Here is a 24,443-nt window from a genome sequence, read left to right as displayed (position 1 = left end):
TTCCTGATCATTGTAGGGCATTATACCAAAAATGAAGCAGATCCAACTATCAGATGGACCATTGTACAACTATTGTAAGCATCCACATGTGCATTGGCATGTTTCAAGAATCATGCTGGTCAACTAATCCTAACCATTCAATTAATGGTATCAAATGGTCGGTTAGAAGTAAAATAGCATGCTAAAGGGGGAAAAAATCAGATGGTTAGTATCATTTGTTTAGTGTAACTTTTGGGTTATGCTCCATCTATAACTGGCTAGTGATTTGGACGGTCTTGGTAGCTTTTCATGCAATAATGCCAGGCATACGGTGGGTGACTTGATCATTTTTTAAATGGGGAAAATCTACTATGGGTCTGTATGGAGAAAAGTGGGCCGCTCCATAGGAGCAGGTCAGACCAAGACGCGGCACGATCCAATGAGCTAATGACAACGAAAAAGCCAAACATTTAATTGACGACTAAGGTCGGTACAATATCAAATGTTTTTCATGTTTTTCAAAATCCAATTTCAAAGTTATATGCTTTTCATGCACAATGTAAGTCGGCACAACATTGGTTAGCACAACATAAGTCGGCAGGACGAAGGACATCCTAGAGGTAGGCACAACCCAAAATGGACTCTCCGAGAAACAATCTAAAAAGGCTATCAAGAGTTATGAAGAAGTTAATTAAAGGCGACAGAAATCAAACATCACAAAAACGTTCTATAAAGATGTTCTTTCTAATTGAAAGGATAGATCGATAGCCGAGGAAGAGCTTCATCCAACCTTATCCAAAGGTTGACCAATCTACCTCGATTCCGTCCGACCTTATCCATGCCTGTAGACCGACCTTATCTAGGGGAGCAATCCGAGATTCTCTCAAAGGATCGTGGAGTGTAATCCACAATTACTCGGGATACTGAAATTTCCACTGAGGATCCCTCTACGTTACTATTTCTCTTCAACTATAAATAGGGAGGTTCTCAATGGTGAAAGGTACTCTTTCTCTTCAACTATAAATAGGGAGATTCTCAATAGTGAAAGGTATGCATACATATTGTATCTATCCTTAAACCACTTCTACTAGGAGTTCCTTGCTTTAGCCAAGGTCTCCTTTATCTTCTTCCTAGATAGGTACTTGCGGGCCCAGAAAGGATGGACCAGATTTTTCGCATCAACGGGGTCCATTCCAAGCATACATAAAAGTGGACACGTCATCCTAATTAAAGCTATCAATGGACCAGGAATGGGGTTAGTTTAGTCCTAGATTTAGACTGTTCCGGTGGGCCTATTCAAAAGTTTCAGTTTGCCTGACCTGATCCCGGCCCATTGACAGCCCTAATTATAGGGTTCAAATGATGGAGTGGCGTTTATATCTGAAATGCTATGTCAGCCAATGTTGAAGTCGTGGGTCCTACCAAATGAACGGTCTGGATCACAAGAACTTTAATTTATTTGGGATTTGGGAACTTTGATAAATCGTATGTCAGTGCATGCTGAACACCGCAGCTGTCGTCGTTCGTCCTGGTTTATGGGCTAGTGAGGGACCAATGGGCTGTGGTGAGGATTGGAAGTGTTCCATAATAGACAGGGCCTGGCCCTTTAGCTAGACCTCTTCTGGGCTAGACTTGGGTTGGCTTTAAAGGCAAATGGGCTGGACCTGGTCTTGATCAGGATGCTTGGATAGACGAACCAGACCTGGCCGGATTGGCTATTTGGCCAATGGACGGGTTTCAAAAGCCTCGGCCCAGCCCCTTTGCACACACCTCTTGTGATCCAATTGGATTTCAATGTGCCCTCCCTACCTCTTGTCCATTACTGTGTAGAGGTGGGGCCCACATCCGTCAATCTACGCCGATCAACCAGTGGGCTGGCCGTGGATGGAGATTTTGCAAGAGGAAGCCTTGTCACACGCTCCCATCCAACGGATTCATTAGCTTGGAATTTGCAAATGGTCGAGTGCAAAACATAACAAATGGGTGATTTTTCAGGTTGCAATTAATTGTGATCAATCTGAGTCAACTCAACCATGTCAGGTCGATGTTTTCAAATCACCCAACTTAGTTTTGAAAGTCGGCCCAGACGAGTGGGCCCGCAGGATCTCACAGTCTACATTATTTTGGGATCTTCATAGAAGGCAAAAATAATTGATGTAAGTTTAATGGTTCACCTAATTACGATGGGAGCAAAGATGTCTGGCTGAATGAATGGAATCAATTTTTCCCTGGTAAACAATCGGAACTAGAGAGGCTAGAAGTTATCTGATCTCACCCTATCCAATTTTAAATTAGAAGTTGAATTTTAAACTTTGAAGTTTGGATTTCAACTTTAGACCATGAAGAGAAATTAGAAATAATAAAAGAATAAAAACTTGGACCCACCCACCAATGGTTGCTCATAAGTGGACTCCACAGGCTCATGTTCAATAAGATTAAATAATTTAGCTATTTAATGATGGGAAAAGCTCATGTTTCCCTGCTAATGATAATGGTGCATCCCATAATCACATGACCCATGGATGTCTAATTATCAATCTATTTGGTTAGATTTGCTCCACTCTTCATAAGTCACTATGAAGAACACATGGTGAAGGATATGTTTACCTTAGTAACATTATATCTATTCTAAACCATTCATTTTCCAAGTGACCGATAAGTCTTTAAAGTCCCCCGTTATACATTGATACACCATCCTCCAATGGCTTGAGCTTTTAGACCAAGCAGTGATTTAACATGATATCAAAACAGTTCATGTTCCAATCCCAAGCAAAAGGAACATATTTAGCCCCACAAACTTGAAAAATTAAACTGACCTGAGTCAAGATGGGTGCCATGTTCTCTGATCATCTAGCCTTGCTTCTGGTTTCTACTGGTATGGTTAGGTTGGGAATGATGCTAGAATGGGTTTTCTACATCATGCTGCTTCTTCCAACTGCTAGGTGATTTCTCCTTATTCTTCTTTGCTTAGTAGGGGCGTGGCCGCTTTCCTTCGCTCCATTTTCTGCTTCAGCAGCTGATCAATTAGCATCACCTTCCAACCTTTATTTTTTTTTAAGTTATAGTCTTTATTAGCTTTTGGATTTGATCTCTTGGCCTCCATGTGTGGTGCCTCTTTGTTTTTCAGTGAGAGGTTCCTATCTTGGTAAGGAGTTCGGTCCTCCCCTTGTGTGAAATTGTAAATTTTGATCTAAATCATTTTACTTGCAAGTCATGTTCTCCCAGCTTTTCCAAAAAAAGAAAAAAAGACATTTTAAATAGAATTACGAGTAACATAGGAAATAAAAAATCTATATAATCACATGTGGTTAAGATTTCACCCGCAAATGCCACTCAACTATTAAACTCCGAGTAGCTTCATTCACTTCTTTTAATGCAGAATTGCAGATAGCTTACAAGAACCTCTCACTTCAAATAATACACACACACACACACTCACTGAAGAAGAGAATATGCAATGCTCTATAAGGTCTACATATAATCCTTTCCATCCATCAAGTGAGATCTATTATTTGAACTATACACAAAATATCAACTCAATAAAATACTCATATGGACCCACCAATGGGAATAATATAAAATTACTCTCAAAATCATTAAGTTCACATGGTATGGCTCACTTGAGTTTTTACAAAATGATTTCAATTTCTTCTTTTAATCACGGTCTGTTGGACTTGATTAACAAGTTTGATGAAAGATGCACCATATGGTGGCCCACACACAGACCTATGGCTTCCGTTACTCACTATTCCATATAGTGTGGCCCATCTCAAATTTGAATATAGCTGTTTTTTTTCCCCTCAAGACTTAACATCAAGTATACAATATGAAGAGTAAAGTGATTTTTATACATAAAATATGGTGGGCCCCAGAGATTTGGGCCTTTAACGAAATGCATTGGAACCTCAATCTCCCTCTCTCTCCCACAATGTTTCTTCGCTTTTCTTTTTATTCATTTACCACTTCACTTGGACATACCCCTAATTATAATAATAGGATTAGAATATGTGAAATGCTCCAATGCTCTCTCAGCAATATAGCATACCGTGCTTCTAGTATTTATAACACAAGTTCCGCGAAGATTTTACTAGGTCTCAAGTTTGCATTGCGTGAATACCATAATATTTTAGAATCTACTTATATTTTGAAAATCTAACAATGTTATCATGAAATCTTCAAACTCGTAGCTTTATTTGTCACATTCCATCAAGGCAATGGCATTGATTAGATGACAAAAATTATAGTCAATGTGAATTTCTTGATGTCCCTTAGGACTTGCTTAGATTGTGAATTACGATTGTAATATAAAAGTGATATCATTATGAATTTACAACATTTGTTTAAATGCATAATTTGAGGGTCACATGCAGACATAATAGAAAATAAGTAAAAGAATTTATAATCATTACAATTTTCTATTACATTGTCATGAAATTTTTTTATCGACACATGCATATCAATGTATTTTTTTCTTTTAATATAATATCTTGGTATTAGAAAAGTATCATATTTACAGATTTATCATGCCTGTCAAAACACTGAAATTATTAGTTAAATACCACATTTTCCATAAAGACGGGTATTGTAATATATAATTATTGCACTTTCAATCCAATGGATGTAGATAGATTATTAGTCTGGATTCCTCGACCTCCTTGGACATGTTTGGATGACGACCATCCTTTCCTAATGTATCTATAGAAGAACTTAGAGTTGTGTACAAGCCAAACCAAGTTCAGCTTGGCCCAACTTAGCGTGGCTCAGTCTGCCAGCTACCCCAGCTTGAATTCAGCTTGGATTGGTTAGCTTATGCTTGCTTTAGATGAATTCGAGCCGAGCTTGAGCTTGGTCTTTTGAGTAGAGATCAAGTTTAAGCATACCAGCTGTACATGTGTATATATATATAATTCAGTTAAATATATAAATATTTAGGAAATATTTATATTAAGTGAACTCGATCCTAGTTGAATTGAGTGAAGTTTGAGTTAAGTTCCGAGCCAATTCAAGTCAAGCTCAATCCAGCTCGGATTATGCTCTAAATTTTTTTTTGAGCTCAAAAAATCAATTTAGCGAGGCCCAAATCAAGTTTCGGAGTTGAGCTTTTTCAAGTGGAATCAAACGATTTAACCAAGCTAGCCCAATTCATCCGGCTAACTCAATTCATGTACAACTACAGAGGAATTGCATACACGACGGTCAAAGTCCTGTGTCCCACTTCCTTTAAGCAGATAGTTATTATAATATAACTTTCAAAATAGATTATTACCGGACATTGAATGAGAGGTCAAAATGAAATGAAAATTACTGAACCATCTAAATTCAGAAAAAGCAAAAGAAGATCAATTAGAGGTTTGTATCGTTGGTCTAAAGTTTGTCCGGTGAACTATATACACTGCCCCAGAACTTGAACGGTTTAATATGAATGCAGTCACGCCATGTGTGCATTTCCTGAGTCCCTGCATATCAACCATCACAAAAAGTCAGAGTATCATAGAGCTCCTCAATCCACGCCGGACCGGAATTAGCGGGTACAGCACCCGAGCTCCATGGTGTTCACCACATTATGCATGTGACCACTCCATCCATCAGGTTCATCCTCACATTACCACCGTACATGCCAAAAATCAGGCTGATCCAGTACCCATGTGGGCCACAACACTGAGAACAATGTAAACTCACCCCAAAATCCTCTAAGTTTATGCGGTGTGGCCATTCTGAGTTTTGGATCAGAACTTTTGTGTGTCCATTAAATCTATTGAGGGATGCCTGATTAACGGTTTGGATGGAAAATAAAAAAAAACATGGTGGCAGTACACACAAGCCTATGGTTGACGTCTGGTTCCATAACTGTATGTGGTGCAGCGAACTTGAGCTGCGGATCGGACTACAGCCGAGGAACGCGCTTGATGAAAAAACAAAACACGGTGGGCCCGCCGCGTCCAACTACTGAACTCGCCCATAGGTGCCTGGCTAAGTGACGTCATGTGGCCCACCATGATGCATGTGTTGGATCCACACCGTCTATTCATTTGGATAGATCATATCAGGGAATGAGCCAAACAAATAATGGAACTGGATTGGCCGGTGCACCACACACCACCAACCTAGCTAACCTAGCTGGTGTGGGTACGCTTCGTGCGAAGACAAGCGTTAACGCTCCTCAAGCTTCGAGTAATATAAACAGTTGAAAGGATATCTAAGTTATGTAGGCCCCACAATGATGTATTTATTACATGTACACGGTTCATCTGTTGGATGGGTCATTTTTGAGCATTAGCTTAAAATCCAGTCATATCTAAAGCTCAAGTAAACCACACCACAAGTAGTAAGAGGACAATGATTCTCACCATTAAAATATTAATAAGGCCCACTATAATATTTACTTTTCCATCCAATCTGGTTATAAGGTTAGATAGACCTAGATTAAGGGGTAAAACAAATATCATATTGATCCAAAAGGGTTTCAATGGTAGAACCATTGCTTTTTTCAATGTGGTACACTTGGCCTTTTGATCTGTCTTATTTTTTGACTCAAGTTTTACGAAGAGCTCGCTAAATAGACGATCAGTTTAGATATAACACATACCACATGATGAGAACCACTGAATTTGATAACGTTAACACACATTACATAACCTGGTACACCAGCAATAGGCTTGCACAAAAGAATGAGGCAAAGAATGAGACAAATCCAAAGCTCAATTAGATGTGGGATTAAAATGTCTATCATTACCAACTTATTTAAGCCACATGAGTTTTCCCAAGTTTATATTTGTGTTTTCCCTTACTCCATGTCGGTGTTAACTTATAAAAAGTTGTATCACAAATAAACAGCATAGTTGAGCCTTAGGAAGGCTTCAACGGTGAGCATCACTGTCATTCCTGTTTTATGTGGTGGGTCTGTTGAAATTTGGATCTGACTCAATTCTTTGGTGCATGTCCTGAAATAATCTCTCCAAACGGATGAATGGTATGGATATAACATGGTGGGGCTCAAAGAGATTGTGACGTCAGTAGCTTCGTAGCCGGAAAGCGTGATTTTGTCAGGCAGAAGGGGCGTGACTTATGCGGACGTGGATGGAACAACTTCGTGTGGTTGGGAGTCACCTCGTCTATCAGGTGCCTCAGCATTTCGTTTGACCGTTATAAAAAAATTCAGGACGATTCAACTCAGGTTGGCAATATGGAAGTTGGATGGAAAGTCCCAGCCATTAAAACTTTCCAGATTCTGTGGGTGCGTGCATGCCATCCAATTGACTCATCTTGACTGCCACATGATTCCCCCAAATTCAAACACTAGTGGGTACGGCACCACGTGAATTTAGCGATTTCAGATACGATTTTACACTGTTCACTGTGTTCTGGCCCACCCGAGTGGTGGATTGGATTGAATATTTTAGGACCTGTAGTGAAAATACGGCGTCTCACCTGATGGACGGGGTGGATCTGAGGTGTGTTTGTCCCAAGTCGCCCTCACTCAGCGAAAGTGGGGAGCTGATAAGGTGCGGCCCAGCCTCACCTAACATAGTGCATCTCTGACCGTGGGGCTACCTTAATAATTTTTTATTTTTTATTTTTTGTATATCCACACAATCCACAGGTTTTTACCCTTTATTTTACAGCATGATCCCAAAAACTTAGTCAAATAAAAATCTTAAGTAGACCACATCATAGGAGAGTGGAGATTAAATTCTTACCATTAAAAACTTCCTAGGTCCACCGTAATTTTTATTTTCTGTCCACCATATTGATAACGTTAGAAAAACATGGATAAAGCAGGGGAAAAAGTAAATTTCAACTTATCTTTTGTAACTTTTAAAATCTTTTTAATAGTTAATAACTATTGTTTCATCTGATATGGCCTACCTGAGATTTGAATCTACTGCCACGCAGGTCAAATCCTCTCCGTCTTCTAGCGGATGCGGATTGCGTACTAACTCCCTAAGCTTAGCGTACTGAGTAAACTCTATAAGTTCCATCATGATTTATTTATTTTATCCGCTCAGTCCATCCATTTTACCCGATAATTTTAGATTTTGATGCAAAAAATGAAGCATATATAATGTTCAAATGTACCACACCATAGGAAATGGTTGAATTGAACATCTACCATTGGAAAATTCTTTAGGGTCACATAAGTTTTAGATCAAGCTAATATTTGTATTTTTCCTTCCTAGACATGAGCTCATGAACAGGGTGGATGACAAGTAAACATCGCCATGGGCCCTAGAAATGCTTCAACGGTGGAAATCATTCTCCCCACTGTTTCCTGTTCCTGTGGTATGATCCCCTTATCTTTGGATATGCTTCAATTTTGCACTCAACCCCTTAAAATATATGTAAAAATTAATGTACGGCGTGGATAGATCACATACATTCAAGGTGGGTCCAACTGATTTTACTCAGCACGATGAGAGCGTACCGAATAACTCCAATCCGTTTCGGCTAGCGCAGTCCGTTTGTAGATGACTCAGGTCCAATCCCCGACACCACGCTTCAAGAATCCTACCTGGACAAAACGCGAAGATGGGAAGCTGCTGCTGATAAACACAGACACCGTCCCCTTCTCTCCATCAAAATCCTAATTGCAGCGGCAGCACTGCTCCCAAAAGCCCAAGCATCAGCAGCAGCAGAACTTCCAACATGCCTTTCTTCAAGACACCTTTCAATGGCTACTCCGTGAAATTCAGCCCCTTCTACGAAAACCGCCTGGCGGTGGCGACAGCGCAGAACTTCGGCATCCTCGGCAACGGCCGCCTCCACGTCCTCGACCTCACCCCGTCCTCGGCCATCTCCAACCCTATGTCCTTCGACACCGCCGACGGAGTCTACGATGCCGCGTGGTCCGAATCAAACGAAAATCTCCTCATCGCTGCCGTCGCCGACGGATCCCTCAAGGTCTACGACGTCGCCCTCCCACCGACCGCCAACCCCATCCGATCCCTCCACGAGCACTCCCGCGAGATCCATTCCGTCGATTACAATCCCGTTCGCCGCGATTCCTTCCTCTCCGCCTCCTGGGATGACACCATCAAGCTCTGGACCATTGATCGACCCGCCAGTCTCCGCACTTTCAAGGAGCACGCCTACTGCGTCTACGCCGCTGTCTGGAACCCTCGCCACGCCGATGTCTTCGCCTCCGCTTCCGGCGACTGCACTCTCCGCATCTGGGACGTCCGCGAGCCTGCCTCCACCATGCTTATCCCTGCCCACGACTTCGAGATCCTCTCCTGCGACTGGAACAAGTACGATGACTGCTGCATCGCCACCGCGTCCGTTGACAAGTCCATCCGCGTGTGGGACGTGCGGAGCTTCCGCGCCCCCGTCGCTGTGCTCAATGGGCATGGCTTTGCTGTCCGGCGGATCAAGTTCTCGCCACACCAGGAGAGCCTGATCGTGTCTTGCTCGTACGACATGACGGTGTGCATGTGGGATTACCGAGTGGAGGATGCTCTTCTTGGACGATACGACCACCACACGGAGTTTGCGGTTGGAGTGGACATGAGTGTGCTTGTTGAGGGGCTGTTGGCGAGCACAGGGTGGGACGAGCTCGTGTATGTGTGGCAGCATGGGACGGATCCAAGAGCAATGTGATCACTGCAGTTACAGTGTTCTCTGTTTTCAGGTACATTTCCATCCATGTTCTTTTCATATGTGAATAAATTACCGAATATGGATGGATGGATGCCCACATATAATAAAACGGGTTTCTTTGTCATACAATGAACAAATGAATGTTCAATAGATTCAATTGTTTTCTTGGTGAAAAATTCAATTTAGTTCAGTAGAATTAGTTTTGTTACTTGGAATTGAATTGGATTTTTGCTGTGGGTGATATTAATCTTTCTTCATCTAGAAGAGACTGAATTCGACTCAGAATGCGTTAGGACTAGGTTTCAATGTATAGGAATGAGGAGAAGACCCTTTTTTCAAATCTAAGATTTGAAAGTGATGAAATAATTCAACACTTTAATTCACAATCTTGAGGTCAGTGGGAGCAATGCTAGAGGTAGGATTAGGAAGAAACAAAGATAGATGGAGAGACAATATTTTGTATTGAGAAGACATGTAGACTGGATTTTATGGGACTTACATGAGTTACTAACACCAAAGCGCCTTTTGATGTAAGATAAGCCCTGGAGCTCCATGGATGGCTATATTTTCTCTACCATATATAAAGTAAGCGGCAATGGGCAAAATTTCGCATACAATTAGTTTTTCAAGTTGCTAAAAATATGCATTGTTAAAGGGCATGGGAAGGGTTTTAAACCAAAAGAACGGCATTTAGGTAATTTAAGGTGAAGCCATCTTGCTGGGCGATGCTTTCCTTTTTACAACAAGAAAAACTTTGACACTCTCACAAGGTATGATGGTTAATACACATGCAGCATACCTTAAGAAGTTGTACACTTTGACATAGAATAAACCCGAACTAAATCATACAAGTCGTTGGCCCTGATCTAGATGGATCTTAAACTGAAAATTAAATTGATTTGATTTCTTAACTGGTCAATTGCTGGATATTTGATGGACTGTTAAAATGAAAACAGTCAATGGTCTAAATTCAACAAACAAATGCTTATTACTTAAGAGGATAGCATCATTAAATCGATCTAAACTTCGGATGATGACATATCTAAAGTGTGTCCCATAACCCGAACGGTTTGCTTGAGTTGACATATGCCACGTCTACAATTTTAGAGAGCCTTAGTGTCAACCATCAGTCCATCACACTTTGCCAAAATATATAAATGACTTCTTTTTACAGCCGCCTCTCCAACCCTCTTTCCCACATGTTGCAGACCACTTCCTTGCCATGTTAGTTGCACTAGACATTGTCTATCAAAGAGATGTCCTGCAATGCATCTTGACCTATTGATCTTTTACTTGACAACTGTAGCCCTTTGATCCAGGGCCATTTTGCAATGATCCAAACCATTTGTGTGATGAACCACGCAATGGATTGTTGATAATGAAAACAATCTTCAAGATTTGGAGACCCAATGGTCCACAAAACGACGGTTAAAGGAGGCAGTATATTAAAAGGAAAAGAGTTCAATGATCAAAGTGTTGAAATATTACAATTTGGGTATGCTTTTCTCAGGCATTCCCCATCCATGGTGAGGCTCATCTTATAAACGGTTCTGATAATTGAAAGATGACCCCAGATTCAACAATACAGTCTTGGTGTAAAAATAGCAATCCCTTGGACCTGTTGTAGCAAACCTTATCACAGCGACTTTTTCACAATCGCCTCTTCTCCCCTCTCTCCCACATCTCTCAAACCCGTTCCTCTCTTCACGTGCATTGCACATGCCGTATGGCTCATATCCACTTGTCTAGAATAACCAGATACTTTCATATGCTTAGGGTACTGGTATTTCATGGGTAGGTGTAAGATATAATTCAATAGTCTTCTATTATTTCATGTTAGTGACCTTTTTGAACTCCTCAAAAAATTCTTAGGATACTGTCTTCCAGACTTCTACAGATGTGGAGTTTTATACCCACTTCTTGTATCTGTTTTGATATCTGTGTTTTGTATATGGATATCATAGGCCATCCTTGTGGAGTTTTGACAGCTGACTTTATTAAGGTAGAAGTAACTTGTCAAGTTTTATTAGTGACCTTTTTGAACTCCTCAAAAAATTCTTAGGATTCCGTCTTCCAGACTTCTACAGATGTGGAGTTTTATACCCACTTCTTGTATCTGTTTCGATATCTGTGTTTTGTATATGTATATCATAGGCCATCCTTGTGGAGTTTTGACAGCTGACTTTATTAAGGTAGAAGTAACTTGTTAAGTTTTATTCAATTCATCATCATCTAAGTCTTGTTCCCAACTAATTGGGGTCAGCTGCACGAATCCTATTCCACCATTCCACTCTATCAAGGGCATTTGGAATGTCATGTTATTAGGATTCATGATGAAAGTTTTTTTTTTTTTTTTGGTTAGCTTGTTAGTACACCCCACTGTCAGATCACACTTCACTGTTAGCCACCCCCACTAGGGATCGATAACAAGACCTCAGTGTTGAAATGAGGTATCTTGCACTCAATCTACCACTTGAGCTATGGATCAGGGTGTGATTCATGATGAAAGTTATAGTAAAACTTTCACGCCGGCTGCCAACTTGATGTAATCCTCCTTTGTCTAGGCTTGGAACCGGCAATTAAAGCATAAAACTCCCACAGGCGTTATGCAATAGTCTGTTACATTTATGAGCTCTACTTGTTACTCAATGGATTGAAACAGCCTTAGGGCTTGTTTGGCAGCATGGATTTTAAATGCTGTGTAATCCGGTAGATCTTGCAACATGTGGAATTGAGCGGTTTTGTAAATCATCTCTTTAGGTGTGAATGTCAAAAAGGCTCTTTTGGGGGATTTTGATTCCTCTAAAATCCAAATCCCTCAAAACCCTTGCTACCAAAAAAGTCAAAATAAAATAAAACTCCCACGAATGCCTCTAAATCCACGTTGTGAAACGAGCCCTTATAGCATGCATGAAGGTACATTTACAACAAATCTAACAGTGTATTTAAATAATGTTGTTCTCCACCTCCAGAGAGTAAACCAAGCTAAAATAATTCATCAACTTGGAAAAATATGAAAATATTAAAGGATGAAGAGCCAATTTCAACAGTAGGACTCAAATCCAAAATTGTCTCATCTAACGAAATCCAAACCCACAGTTTTTTTTTTTTTTTTTTCGTCAAACTAAACTACAGCTTAAAAAACCTTTTATTTGGATGTAAAACTTGGTTGACCAACTACTGCTGATGTGGCCCCCCAACAATTCCTCTTCTTCTTCTTTTTTAATAATGTTTTATATATATATATATATGCATGATTGAAATAAAGATTTTCAAAAGTTTCTTGTTTGAAGCTACAAACCTATGTAATACCCCCTCCAAAACCCAAGAATAAGATTGGAGCTCTTGCCTCTTTGGTAACTTAGTTCAACTGACCTTATTTTGGTCTTCTGAAATCACCGGCAATGAAATCATTAAATCTTCCCATAAGGGGCTCAAAGAGAGTTTGATTCGTCAGCATGACATCTAGAAATCCTATCTAGGGTAAGGGAAGAGTTTGAGAATCTCTTGGCTCCCTAATTTTCAAATGCACTCCCCTTGGGCAGTAGGATCAACATGGGTGGCATGGAAGTAGTATATTTTCGTGAATGAATTGAAGACCTCTTGGTCCATTGCTCTAGCTGGTTTTGCCTCGTCCTTCAAGAACCTAATTTCATAACGGATGATCTAGCCAAATCAGGTGTATCTAGACGCACTTTGTTTGTTGGCACCTCTTATCCATTTTATCTTAATAGATAAAGCCCTTTTTTTGTTCTAAATAAATCTGTTGGTACCAGCCATTGAAAAAGAGAAAACAAAAAAATAATAATAGACATCCTTCTAATTCACAAGGTGACGCTTGTGATTCCCATCAATTCCTTCCCATAAGAAATCCCTCTGAATCCATTCTATCTTTAGGGGGCGTTTGGCGCACGGTATTAGATGGGATAGAATTGCATTTGGTCCTGTGTAATTCCATCCAGCATTTGGAGCGTATGGGAAAGGTTGGGATTAGTTTAGGTGGGATGGAATTGCATTTAGTCCCATGGAATTGCATTTGTTACCATGCAGGATTTTCGTGTATTTTGAAATCCACCATACATGTGGGTCCCACATTGATGCATACATTTATCCATGTTTTCCATCCATATACACCGTTTACACCTGACATTCTGGTTATATATGTGTACTAGTGAACGACAACCGTTGTGAATTTGGTCCATTGATTACAATTACATGGTCCACCAAACATGATTTTGCTTAATCCGGTGTTCTCCATAGTAAAAATTTTATCCCAAACATGGGATTGGATGGCTACAATACCATGGTATATCCAAACATGCAATCATTGTGCAATAATGATGTTAATACCATCTAATACAATTCAATACCATTCAATTCCGCAGACCAAACACGCCCTTAAAGCCACCATTGCTGGAATCTTGAAGAGAGAAAATAAACTGGGGGGTTTGAAAGGATGACCTTGATAAGGGTAATTCTCCCCCCAAGAGAGATATTCCCTTTCCAACTGGCCAGTCTCTTATCTATTTTATCGACGATGGACTCCCAGAACCTTGCTGACTTAGACTTTTGCCAAGAGGGAGGCCCAAACAGGGGCACGGGAGCCTCACCACTGTGAACCCTATGTGGACTGCAAGAGATTAACATCTACACTAACTGCAAGGCCTGCCATAGCACTTCTGAGATTTACTTGCAACCCAGAAACAGCCTCGAAACATCTGAGGATTTCTTTAACATTGACCACTTGATCCTCTCTAGGGTTGCAAGACAAGATAGTGCCTTTGGCAAACTGAAGATGCGTAATCTCCATCTCCAGACTACCAACCCAAAAACCCTTAAAAGGCCTTGAGTTACTGCTTTGTCCAACGAGAGGCTCAAACCTTTTATAAAATCAAGAACAACAGCGGGGACATCAGGTCACCCTGATGAATTGCTCTGCAGCTAGAGAAGAATCCTGCTGGCAATCTATTAACAAGGACTGACAATGAGACTGGAAATACACACCTTTATCCACCCAATCCTCCTCCCACTGAAGCCTATCCTGACTAAGCAAAAAAAAAAAAAAAAAAGAAACTGCTAGTATACATGGTCACATGCTTTCTCCATACCAATTTTGCATTGGTTGCCTACCTTTTCTGGTTTATCTCTAGACTCAATTAGCTCATTTGCCACTAGCATATACTGTTTACTCAATGAGGCATGTCAACTAAAGATTCATTTTGGTATGTGACAGAACCCTAATGCTTGCACATGGTACAACCAGGTATGAAATTTTGGTTTAGCAGAACCCAAAATTTTGGCATAAAAATGGATATATAGTTGCTAGAAAATCATATATAAATTCTAGAAATGTCAATAGAGCTTATTTTGTGAATCGATGAAAAATGCATGCATGTTTATTTCTGGAAATATTCTATCCAACAATCATTTAATCTCCAAAATAATTAAAGCACTCTGCAAAAGTTATAGATCCATGTTCTTCTTTGCCTTAGAAAATATCCAGCACTGTGATAACCCAAACTCAAATATGATCCAGGTACTGGCAGTGAGATGATATCATTCTGATACTGGTACCGGATACCATATGTATACCTGTGTCATCGCTTTCTCCCAACTATTTGGGTTTTGGATTTAAAATAGTAGATTGGCATAAGTTTTATGGCTGGCTTCCCAGTAGACATCAAGTTTCTTCTTTTACCCAGGCTCTAGGAGCTGGCCATTGGCAAATGCTCACCTTAATACCACTCACATGCTAGCACAATCCCACCACAATCCCACTCAGTATAGACCCCCAACCCAACTATTACATGCAGGCCTGAAAGGGCGAGCAAGCAAATTAGGGTCATATAGTGCCAGTTGCAAGGCAAACTGCCAATCACGGAGAATCCACACACAGTCATGCCTGAACAGTTCTCGGCACAGTATTGTTGCAAACCGGCCGATACATGATTGACAGTGCCATTCACATGCATGGTTTAAGACTCCGACAAGTCTGATGCTACTCATCCGAGGACATGGACACAGTCAGACCTTATCTGGTTCAACACCCCGAGTAACACCCACCTAGGTAAGTCCTGACTTGACTCATGGCTGACTATTTACTGATTATTTTAACCATGCTCACATGCCAACACGGTCATGCCCCACTCTGCCCCTTAGCCCATCTTTTGTATGCTGTCTTTTTCAAACAGTTCATTTCTAGCTTCAATGCCAAACTAGCCCACTATGCACAACATATGATCCACAATCGGAGTAGAAGTGGAAAGGACATGCTCAGGCAGCTGGCTGCAGAGGATAGCAGGGAACCCATGGATACATGTTTACCAAACACCGGTCACATGCCAACACAATCATGCCTGAGATTGCACCTTAGCCTAATCCAGAAGGAAAAATTTCCTACCAGTCAATGTCTCTAGCATGCATTGCCAGAGAAACTCCCTTGATGGTGTTTACCTATTGTATTGGTTCGATCTTTTCTGAACTCCCAGCAACTTCCTCGGGGCACTGAAGTATCAGATCAGATACTGATATTGGTATCTATGCTCCATATCTTAAGAATATGTGGAGTGCTCTTCCCGCTACCAAGTCCAGATATGCATCTGGATATCATAAATCCAGGAGTGTTGATTTGTACTTGTTTAGTAGTCTATTCCTTCACGTAGGGAGGCGCACTTGGATGCATTTCTTCCCTTTGGCTGAATGCGCAAGTGTTTGGTGCAGCATGTGGATGGTACCAGTTCATATTTAGTGGATTTTCTTCCAATGCTAATTCCTGGGATAGTTGTCTACTGGTGTTTATTAAGTGCTGTTTCAAGGTTTGGGAGAGAAGTGTTGAAGGCGGCGAACAGCTAAAGGTTTTGACTGAATGTCCTTTTCATCTTCATTTATTGTGTTTGAAAAGGTTCTGAAGCAGCTCAAATCTATGGATTGGCTGTTGGCCTAGGCTCCCTTCCTCCCATCTTCAGTCCTGATTTTACTTTTGAATGCAATCAGTCCGATTTCGAATTTCTTCTTCATGGTCACCATTTGGAAATTGGGAGTTACTGGGATCATCTATCACGTATCCACAATGAAGCCCTACTTGCGAAGTGCAAGTTTTGTTTCTTTTTTCACTCACAGCCTAAAGGTTTTGGACCTTCTGTTTTTGGGGGGTGGGAGGGGATCCCACATCCATGGTGTGCCATAAAGGCCTTTACGGGGCTGTAAAGGCTGTTACGTAAAGGTGACAATGGCAACCGTTACACGTTACGGGGTCATAACGGCCATAACAGCCTGTAATAATTGTTGTTAACCGCACGTTACATCCCCTATAAAGGTCATAATAGCCCTGTAATGGTCTATTACGGGACATATACAGGTTTTTCATACTTTTTAATCAACATTACAGGGCATGTATAGGTGTTTTTTTTTTTTGGGCGGGCGTAAGCTGTTTCGGGGGTGTTTCAATAAATAAATAAAAATAAAAAAGAGAGACTGTAATGGCCATTACGGGTCCGTAACAGCCGTTATGTCCCGAATCGTAAAGGTAATGGTGGTAGCCGTTATGGCCACCATTACCGTTATGGAACACCTTGCCCACATCCAGTTGATTGCATCCTTCGAGCTTCAACTAGCATTCAGAATTCATCAGTGAGTGCTCTCCAGTTTATCATCTCCTCAAGGTGCATTTGGATGCTTAGTTTAACCTAATTGTGTTCATAATAGAATAAATGAGAAAGGTGGGGTTCTACCATTTTGATTTGTAAGGACCAAGCTCCTAAATTCATGGGTTTCAACTTGGACCTGAAGCAATTGCAATTCCAATTTGGAGTGGAGGGTGTAGTCCTTCATCATGAATGGGGTGGGACTGACCTCACTATGGTCACCCACTCGTTATTGGAATGAATTAGGGCTCGTTTTGACGCAACCACTGTAAAAGTGGTCTTTTTCCTGCTTTGTTGGTGCTTTGTTGGTCGACTAGATGACTTTTTAGTGCCCATCTTGCCAACTGGCAGATCAGCAGGGGTTTTGTGAAATTGAATCCAAACGCACAATACAAACTGCGGTTTGGCTCAAAACAGTTTTTAGCGTCAAAAGCCCCTTCTGAGGGTGCGTCGGTGTGGGCCCTTATTAGATTCAAATTGAAAATTAAGCATCAACATGCAGTCTTGAACTTCCATTGCCATATGTCAGAATAGAGCCTGGATATGAGATATTCCGACTCCTGGAATCAAAGTTTGCTATGTGTTAGAATAGAGCTCAAATATAAGATTTTCGCACCTGCTAAATACAAGTTCAATGTGATTTTTGCTTTCTTTCTGCAAATCTCTAATAAGAAATCTGCTTCGTTGGTAAGTGGAATCTTTCACTTAGCATTCCACATGTCACATCGTGTGTTCTTTCTTGTATTTTGCTTGTTGTTCTTAGTTTTTCCTTCAAATTAATTACCTATCATTCGTAGTGAGTCGGTTTGATGACAATCAGGTGATGTTGCTTCTTGGGCCCCATCAAGGAATCAATTAGATATGATGCAAAATGGATATTTTTCTATTGTTGATCATAGATTTGTATATGAGAATTTCAAATCTGATTTGACTCATAATCATTCCATAACCTGTCACTCTGTCCAAAGAACGTCTGTCGAATGAATGAAGGAAAAACAAAGTCAAAAAATGCCCAAATTATAGCCTGCCGATTCTGACCATCAGTCCACTCATACCCATGTCCTCATCATAGTTCAAAAATTGGACAACCCGGCTCTTGAAGTTGAGCCAGGTCAGGTTGACTCAAAGAGTCGACCCGACTCAACTTGATACGATATTTAATTATTATTAAATTAGAAAAATAAGGACTAGGCTAAATACGTGAAATGGTTATGTTTATTCCAAGTAAAATGATACAAAAAGCTCGACGGCAGCAAATTAGATGGCTTGTGGGTAAAGGGCACCCCTTTCTTTGAAGAGGGATTAGGGTTGTATTCATTTCAGTATAAAACTCACAAAATGCCAGTAACCTGATGAGCCTTTCCGAGACTCGACCCAGTCACTCACAGTTCCGAGCTTCCCAGCAACTCAGCCCAAAATCTCACCAAGTTGAGTTGACTTGGCCAAATTTGGAGCCGAGTCAGCGAGTTTTAGAAGTGTGGACTTGACTCAACCTGGACTAGTAAACTGGTCCCTGATTGTGATTTGAGTGGACACTAGCCTAACCAGTTTTCATCCAGTGGGCAGTGGGTCTCGTGTTGCAATATATTACTCTTTTGAGTGGACAATCTTTACCCTTTGATTGCATTATTTCCTTTTACATGAAAATTTTGTATGGCCAATGGTTATGAGCGACTGCCTTTTTTGCCCATCCATTTTATTTGTTTGTTCGCCCCTCACCAAGAGCCCTCCATTTGTATGGTTAGGATTGTCCTATTGTTGTGATTTTTAGGATATGGATCATACAAGGTTGGACCACCAGAAAGTATCAGAGAATCACATGCATTGGCCTCCTGCACCGCACGCTGCTTCACTTGGACACTCAGATCAACCGAACCGAACCGTCAATTATGTCTAAGAAAACATTTAATGGGCACGCTGATCAGATGATCCAACCGATGCTTGATTTGGCCTTTGTTTTCTGTAGCCCATTGGACAGGATGTTTATGGGTGCCTAAGAAAAGTAATTCTTTAGAAGCATAAGCAATCCATGGTGGGCCTCAAATTGTTGATTGGACAACTGTCAAATGGTTAATATTTGATTAAAAAGGACATTGATCAAATGGTTAATATTTGTTACATCCATGTAATGCTTGCATTGTAGCCCTAAAGAACATTCTTATATCAATGGATTGGACTTAAGTCTCCTAATGCAACTAGGAGAGCATTGTAGCATTTCACAAATGCTGGTGGCCTCTTATGTAGCCTTTTGGGAACACTCAATACATTCCCCTAGTGATATTTTAATAATCTAATCCCATGCTCTGGACATCCATTTTCGTGGGGCCCAAAGCTCAACTCCTAACTGAATGTTCAGTCAGGTTGTTTGATTGGCATTCACTTTGGGATATGGCCAATGAATGTTTTAGACCCAACATGGATGGTTCATATACCGTATTCCTCTTTTCTCATGTTGTGAGAAGGCCAACTTTAGAAACCAATCCATTGATGCTTCTTCAAGCCGTCCATCAAATGGGCCCCACCATTGGCGAATGTGATTTGTGTGCTGATAAAACTTAAAAAAATAAAAAAATAATAATTAAAAATTAAAATTAAAATTAAAAAAAGGACAAGGTTTTCTTATCAAAAGTTGATAAAAAAGAATGCATGATCCCTTCTAAAGATATAAACAGGTTTACAATAATAGAATCCCCTATCTACAAAAACGCCCTTAATAATATCAGCATCAGTCAAGGTAACAACGAGCTTTGCTTACCTCACGCACATCTTCACGCACTGCCACGTGCCAAACTGGCATGTCTGAGGACATCCAACCCATGCATCTGATGATTCTCACCACACCATGAAAATGACTGGGCCGATAAATCTGACAAGCCCTCAGGTGGGCCACAAGCGTCTACTTTCATTCGATGTATGAGGCCCACCTGATGACCTGATCATCGGCCCAGATCATCCACACGATGGGTCTCCCATGATGCATGGCTCGGATGTTCATAACCACTGCCAGGTTGGACGTGTGGTGTAGAGGTGCATGTGGGCATAGCAAGACTCCGATAACAAAATACCTTTCATTTACAAAATTAGGGGAAAACCCTTCAGTTGCTGTGCACCTTAAATAATATTTAAAAATAAAAATTAAAAAAATCACTAAACGTCTTCCAAACTGTACTCTAAATTAAGCTAATTAAGCTAATTATTATATTAAACCCCTTTGTTTCATTTTCAACACAGAAAACACCCTGTGCTTCAAAAATCATCAAGAAAGACCCCACGAATAGGAAGTTTTAGACTTTCTTTTCCGAAATTGCCCTTCCTCCTGAGGGATTCAGCTTTGAAGGTGACCTCATCTGTATCAATCTGATGCTTGCGGCACTCTACACTGCAAAAAGTTAATCCTCTGCGAACATCAAAATATTCCACAAATCATTAGGCCCAAAATTGCAACTCAATCCAGGACGTTCAAATATCGCCCCTTCATTGCTAAAGTTAAAAAATAAAAAATCACACCAATTGGACAATCACCCCTCTGATCAATGACCACTAAATGGATGGTCCAGATTTTAAGTGGTCATGCATCAAAATGCAACAGATGATAATGGATGGTTGGAGATAATCCGTGTTAGATAAGATAGTTTGTATAGTGTGTATAACTGAAGCGTATATACAACTATACATAACAAAATCTACCTAAAAATTATATGTACAAAACTGGATATACAGCTATAGCTGTATGCGGCTGTGTACACACTATACATATATATTATCTATGCTCCATCCACAGTGGGCCCACGGTTTGGTTGGGCTGGATTGGTGCATCTCCTCTATAAAAAAAATCCCTGAAGTAAGGAAACAATTGAAAAGACATAAAATAAAGTAAAAATCAAGGGTCTTAAATGCCAACCTGTACATGAAAATATCTTTACTTTCCAGGCATTTCTGGCAGAGATGGCAAACCTTAGAAGGAAAAGTCTCGGAGCTGCCTCTTTGCATAAAACCAACTTCCATTTCTGCAACAGTGTTTGTTTCTAAATTGATGAGAAAAGGGTATATTTGGAAAGAAAAGGTACAAAACTACTGTCTTTTTAAAAGTTTTCGTGACGCAAAGGGGCGTTTTGTTATTAATTTTCAGTAAAAGGTTTTTATACCAGAGTAAATCAAGGCTTGTTTTGCTTTTAGGTCTCAATAATCTATTTTAAGGGGCTTTTTGTCATTTTCTCAAAATCGGAAGCCTCTTCAAAGAGGTAATTCTGGCCAGAGCAATGCACACGGTAATGTAAAATTTGCGTCAATTGGACGGTTAGAATTGTGTAGTCCAACCAATTAGACGGATAGAGATGTCCCATCCACAAAGGGACCCACCTGATGAACGATCCAGATCATGAATGTCATGCCACATGCACCGTTACTTTTCTTTCTTCTTCTTTTTTTTAATTTTATATATATATATATATATATATATATATATATATATATATATATATATATTGTCAATGACCCAAAGATAAACAAAATTACTATGGGTTTGCTTTGGTTAGAGCTCTCCCTTGCAAAACAAAACCCATAGATAAATTCCAAAATTGATATATTTCTTGTGTTTTAAGATTAGGTAATCACACACACATCGTGTTATGAGATCTGATCCGCTCATCTAGTGGGCCTAAGTATGGATTAGTGAAAGCCAAAAATACATTACTAATCAGAAAATCCAAAATAGTAGATTTGAAGAACAATATCTTTCAGAACACACCTCTATTAGGATCAATCTTGACTTCCTGAACTTCAAGGGGCCCATAATACGGATGGTTAGCTTGAGGCAACAGTCGGTGGGGCATCTGATGCGACATGAATACAGCATTAGTAGGCTGTGGATTCATACAAGAAGATGACCCATGAATCAATGGCTGGAAATGGTGGGCCTCATGATGCAGATACCCAACATTGAAATCATTCTGAAAAATTGTATGACCATTAACATCTGCCTCCAATGCATGAAATCTCGAATTATAGGACGGCTGACACTGTGAAATGTGGACGTAAGTATCATTAAAATCACTGTAATTTGATATCGGAAGCATTGCACTGGCATCCATCGAAGTCGAACCATAAGGAAATTTCTCTTCTATTTGAAGTGAATCCAATGGGTCGAAGCAAGGTGGAAATGGTGCGAGTTGAACATCATCCAATGCATTGATGTACATACCCAATGCGCTTTGCATATGATCTGAATTCACTTGTGGCGAAATCACAATCTCTCTCCCTTGTAATTTTTCCTTATCTTTAAAAAATCTGATTCTTCTTTTTACAATCTCTATCTTTGAATCCAATGTAACCGCTAATTCACGCAATGCTGCTTCGGACCATTCATTCAATTGGAAATCCCACGTCGGGTATTCCACTCGGGATTTTTCTTCATTCCATTGATTGAGTTCATGTTCGAGTTTCTTCTTCCTTTCACTTAGATATCTTGAAAGGTCGACCTTTCGCTTGTCTCGTTCTCCTATAGAAAGGGATCTATACCGTTTGATCATGTGTTCTACTTCCAATGGATCTTTCGGCCATGTCTCGTGAGCGTATAGTCGATCTCCATCTGGCCCAAAACATATCATGCAAGCATCTACACTGCACAATGTTGCAAATTCAAACATCTTTTTCAGCAGACCACGGCTTCTCTTCTTGAAAGTGGTATTTCGCGCTTTCGAATCATCGATTAGCTTAATGGGAATTCTAGCACGGCCCATTTTCAAAGATTGCAAGATCTTTAGAGAAAAAAGAAAGAAACAATGAGATTTAAGCAAAATAGAAAATTGTACTGTACATCTATTGCACGTGTATATGATATGGATCATTCATCATGTGGGTCGACCGACATTGGACGGTCTGGGATTCAAAGAGATGGATGTAATGGTGATTCATGACTATTCAATTAGTGGCATCCAAACAGACACAAAAATATAAGAAAACTTGTTCATCAACATTCAAAGGGATAGTATTTTGTCTGGAATATCGGTCGCTGTGATTGAGGCATGGAATCTGGATGGTAAGGCCCACCTGATTAAGGGTCTAGATCCTGGATCTCATCCACATTCATAGTAGTATTAGATTAAGGAGATTGTTAAGTCAAACAAAGAGAAGAGTAAGCTTATTCTACGAGTGTTGTGTGTGGGGCTCTTGTGGGTGTATGGCATCCAACCTGATGAGCATGGCCGTCCATCATAAAGGCTGGACGTGCCACAAATCAGGCTGATCCAACCATCATGTGGGCCACCACGTGAATTATGAGTTTTTGGGTGTCATCCATTGTTTTCTAAGGTGTGGCCATGTCATCCCATCGTCCCTATGTGGATGACATAATGCATGAGTTGCAGGTCAGTGGGCCCCACCAAAGAAAACAATGGACCACCATCCAAAAAACTCTGATTCTTCAAGATGGTCCACAAGATAATTGGACCGATCAACCTGATTTTTGGGCGTCTAACTTTCATAGTGGGTGAATTTGATGGACAGATTGGATTCCGTACACATACACCAGTGGGCCCCACTTGCAGCACTTCTAAAATAACTTGCACTCCAAGGATTTGGAGAGGAACATGCTTTAAGAAATCTTTCAAAAAGAAAAAAGAAGATGCTGTAAGAAAGAATTGCTCTAATTGTGTACCGAGAAGGGGTGGAAATGTTAAGCAATGTGGCATGAAATTGGTCCATACAAAATCAACGGCCATGATTCATTAGGAAAACGGATCAACAATGTAAAAAAATAACATATGCAGAGAAAGGAAAAAACATACCACACAAAGCTCTACCTCTTTTCCTTGAATGAGAAATAATTAATAGGGAGGTTAAGGGCCCGTTGGTTAATACTTAAAGAAAATCTACTTTCAAAATTTACCATGTGCGCATTGGTTATCTGTAGTAGGCAATTTTACTTTTAAGGAGTGGAACATTTCTGAGGCGTATCATGATTTATATGTTAGATCCACACCGTCCATCAGATTTTCTATATCATTTTCGATCATGAGTCTAAAAAATGAGGCACATCCAAAGCTCAAGTGGACCACACCACGAAAAGCATTGGGAGTTGAATGACTACCATTGAAACTTTCCTAGGATCTAGTGTGATGCTTAATTGTCATCTAACCTCTTGATAAGGTTACACAGACCTAGCTGGAGAGATAAAACACAAATATCAGCTTGATCAGAGTCTTTTGTGGTCCCAGGAAGTTTTCAACG

General features: G+C 40.3%; 2 protein-coding genes across 2 annotated transcripts; one reads left to right on the top strand and one right to left on the bottom strand.

The window, feature by feature from the left end:
• Positions 1–8,502: 8,502 nt before the first annotated feature.
• Positions 8,503–9,723, top strand: LOC131240994 (peroxisome biogenesis protein 7). Its single transcript, XM_058239590.1, has one exon. It carries the CDS (start codon positions 8,623–8,625, stop codon positions 9,571–9,573), a length of 951 nt encoding a protein of 316 aa, XP_058095573.1. The 5' UTR covers positions 8,503–8,622; the 3' UTR covers positions 9,574–9,723.
• A 10,739-nt stretch (positions 9,724–20,462) lies between these two features.
• Positions 20,463–22,966, bottom strand: LOC131239132 (agamous-like MADS-box protein AGL16). Its single transcript, XM_058236690.1, has 3 exons — positions 21,964–22,966; positions 21,118–21,223; positions 20,463–20,613 (listed from the first exon to the last, which is right to left on the bottom strand). The coding sequence occupies exons 1-3, from the start codon at positions 22,952–22,954 to the stop codon at positions 20,463–20,465; spliced, it is 1,248 nt and encodes a 415-aa protein (XP_058092673.1). The 5' UTR covers positions 22,955–22,966.
• Between the last annotated feature and the right edge of the window lie 1,477 nt (positions 22,967–24,443).

This window comes from Magnolia sinica, chromosome 3 (assembly GCF_029962835.1).
Source record: "Magnolia sinica isolate HGM2019 chromosome 3, MsV1, whole genome shotgun sequence".
In the NCBI taxonomy this organism is placed as follows: Eukaryota; Viridiplantae; Streptophyta; class Magnoliopsida; order Magnoliales; family Magnoliaceae; genus Magnolia; species Magnolia sinica.
This window is presented reverse-complemented; position numbering and strand designations above follow the sequence as displayed.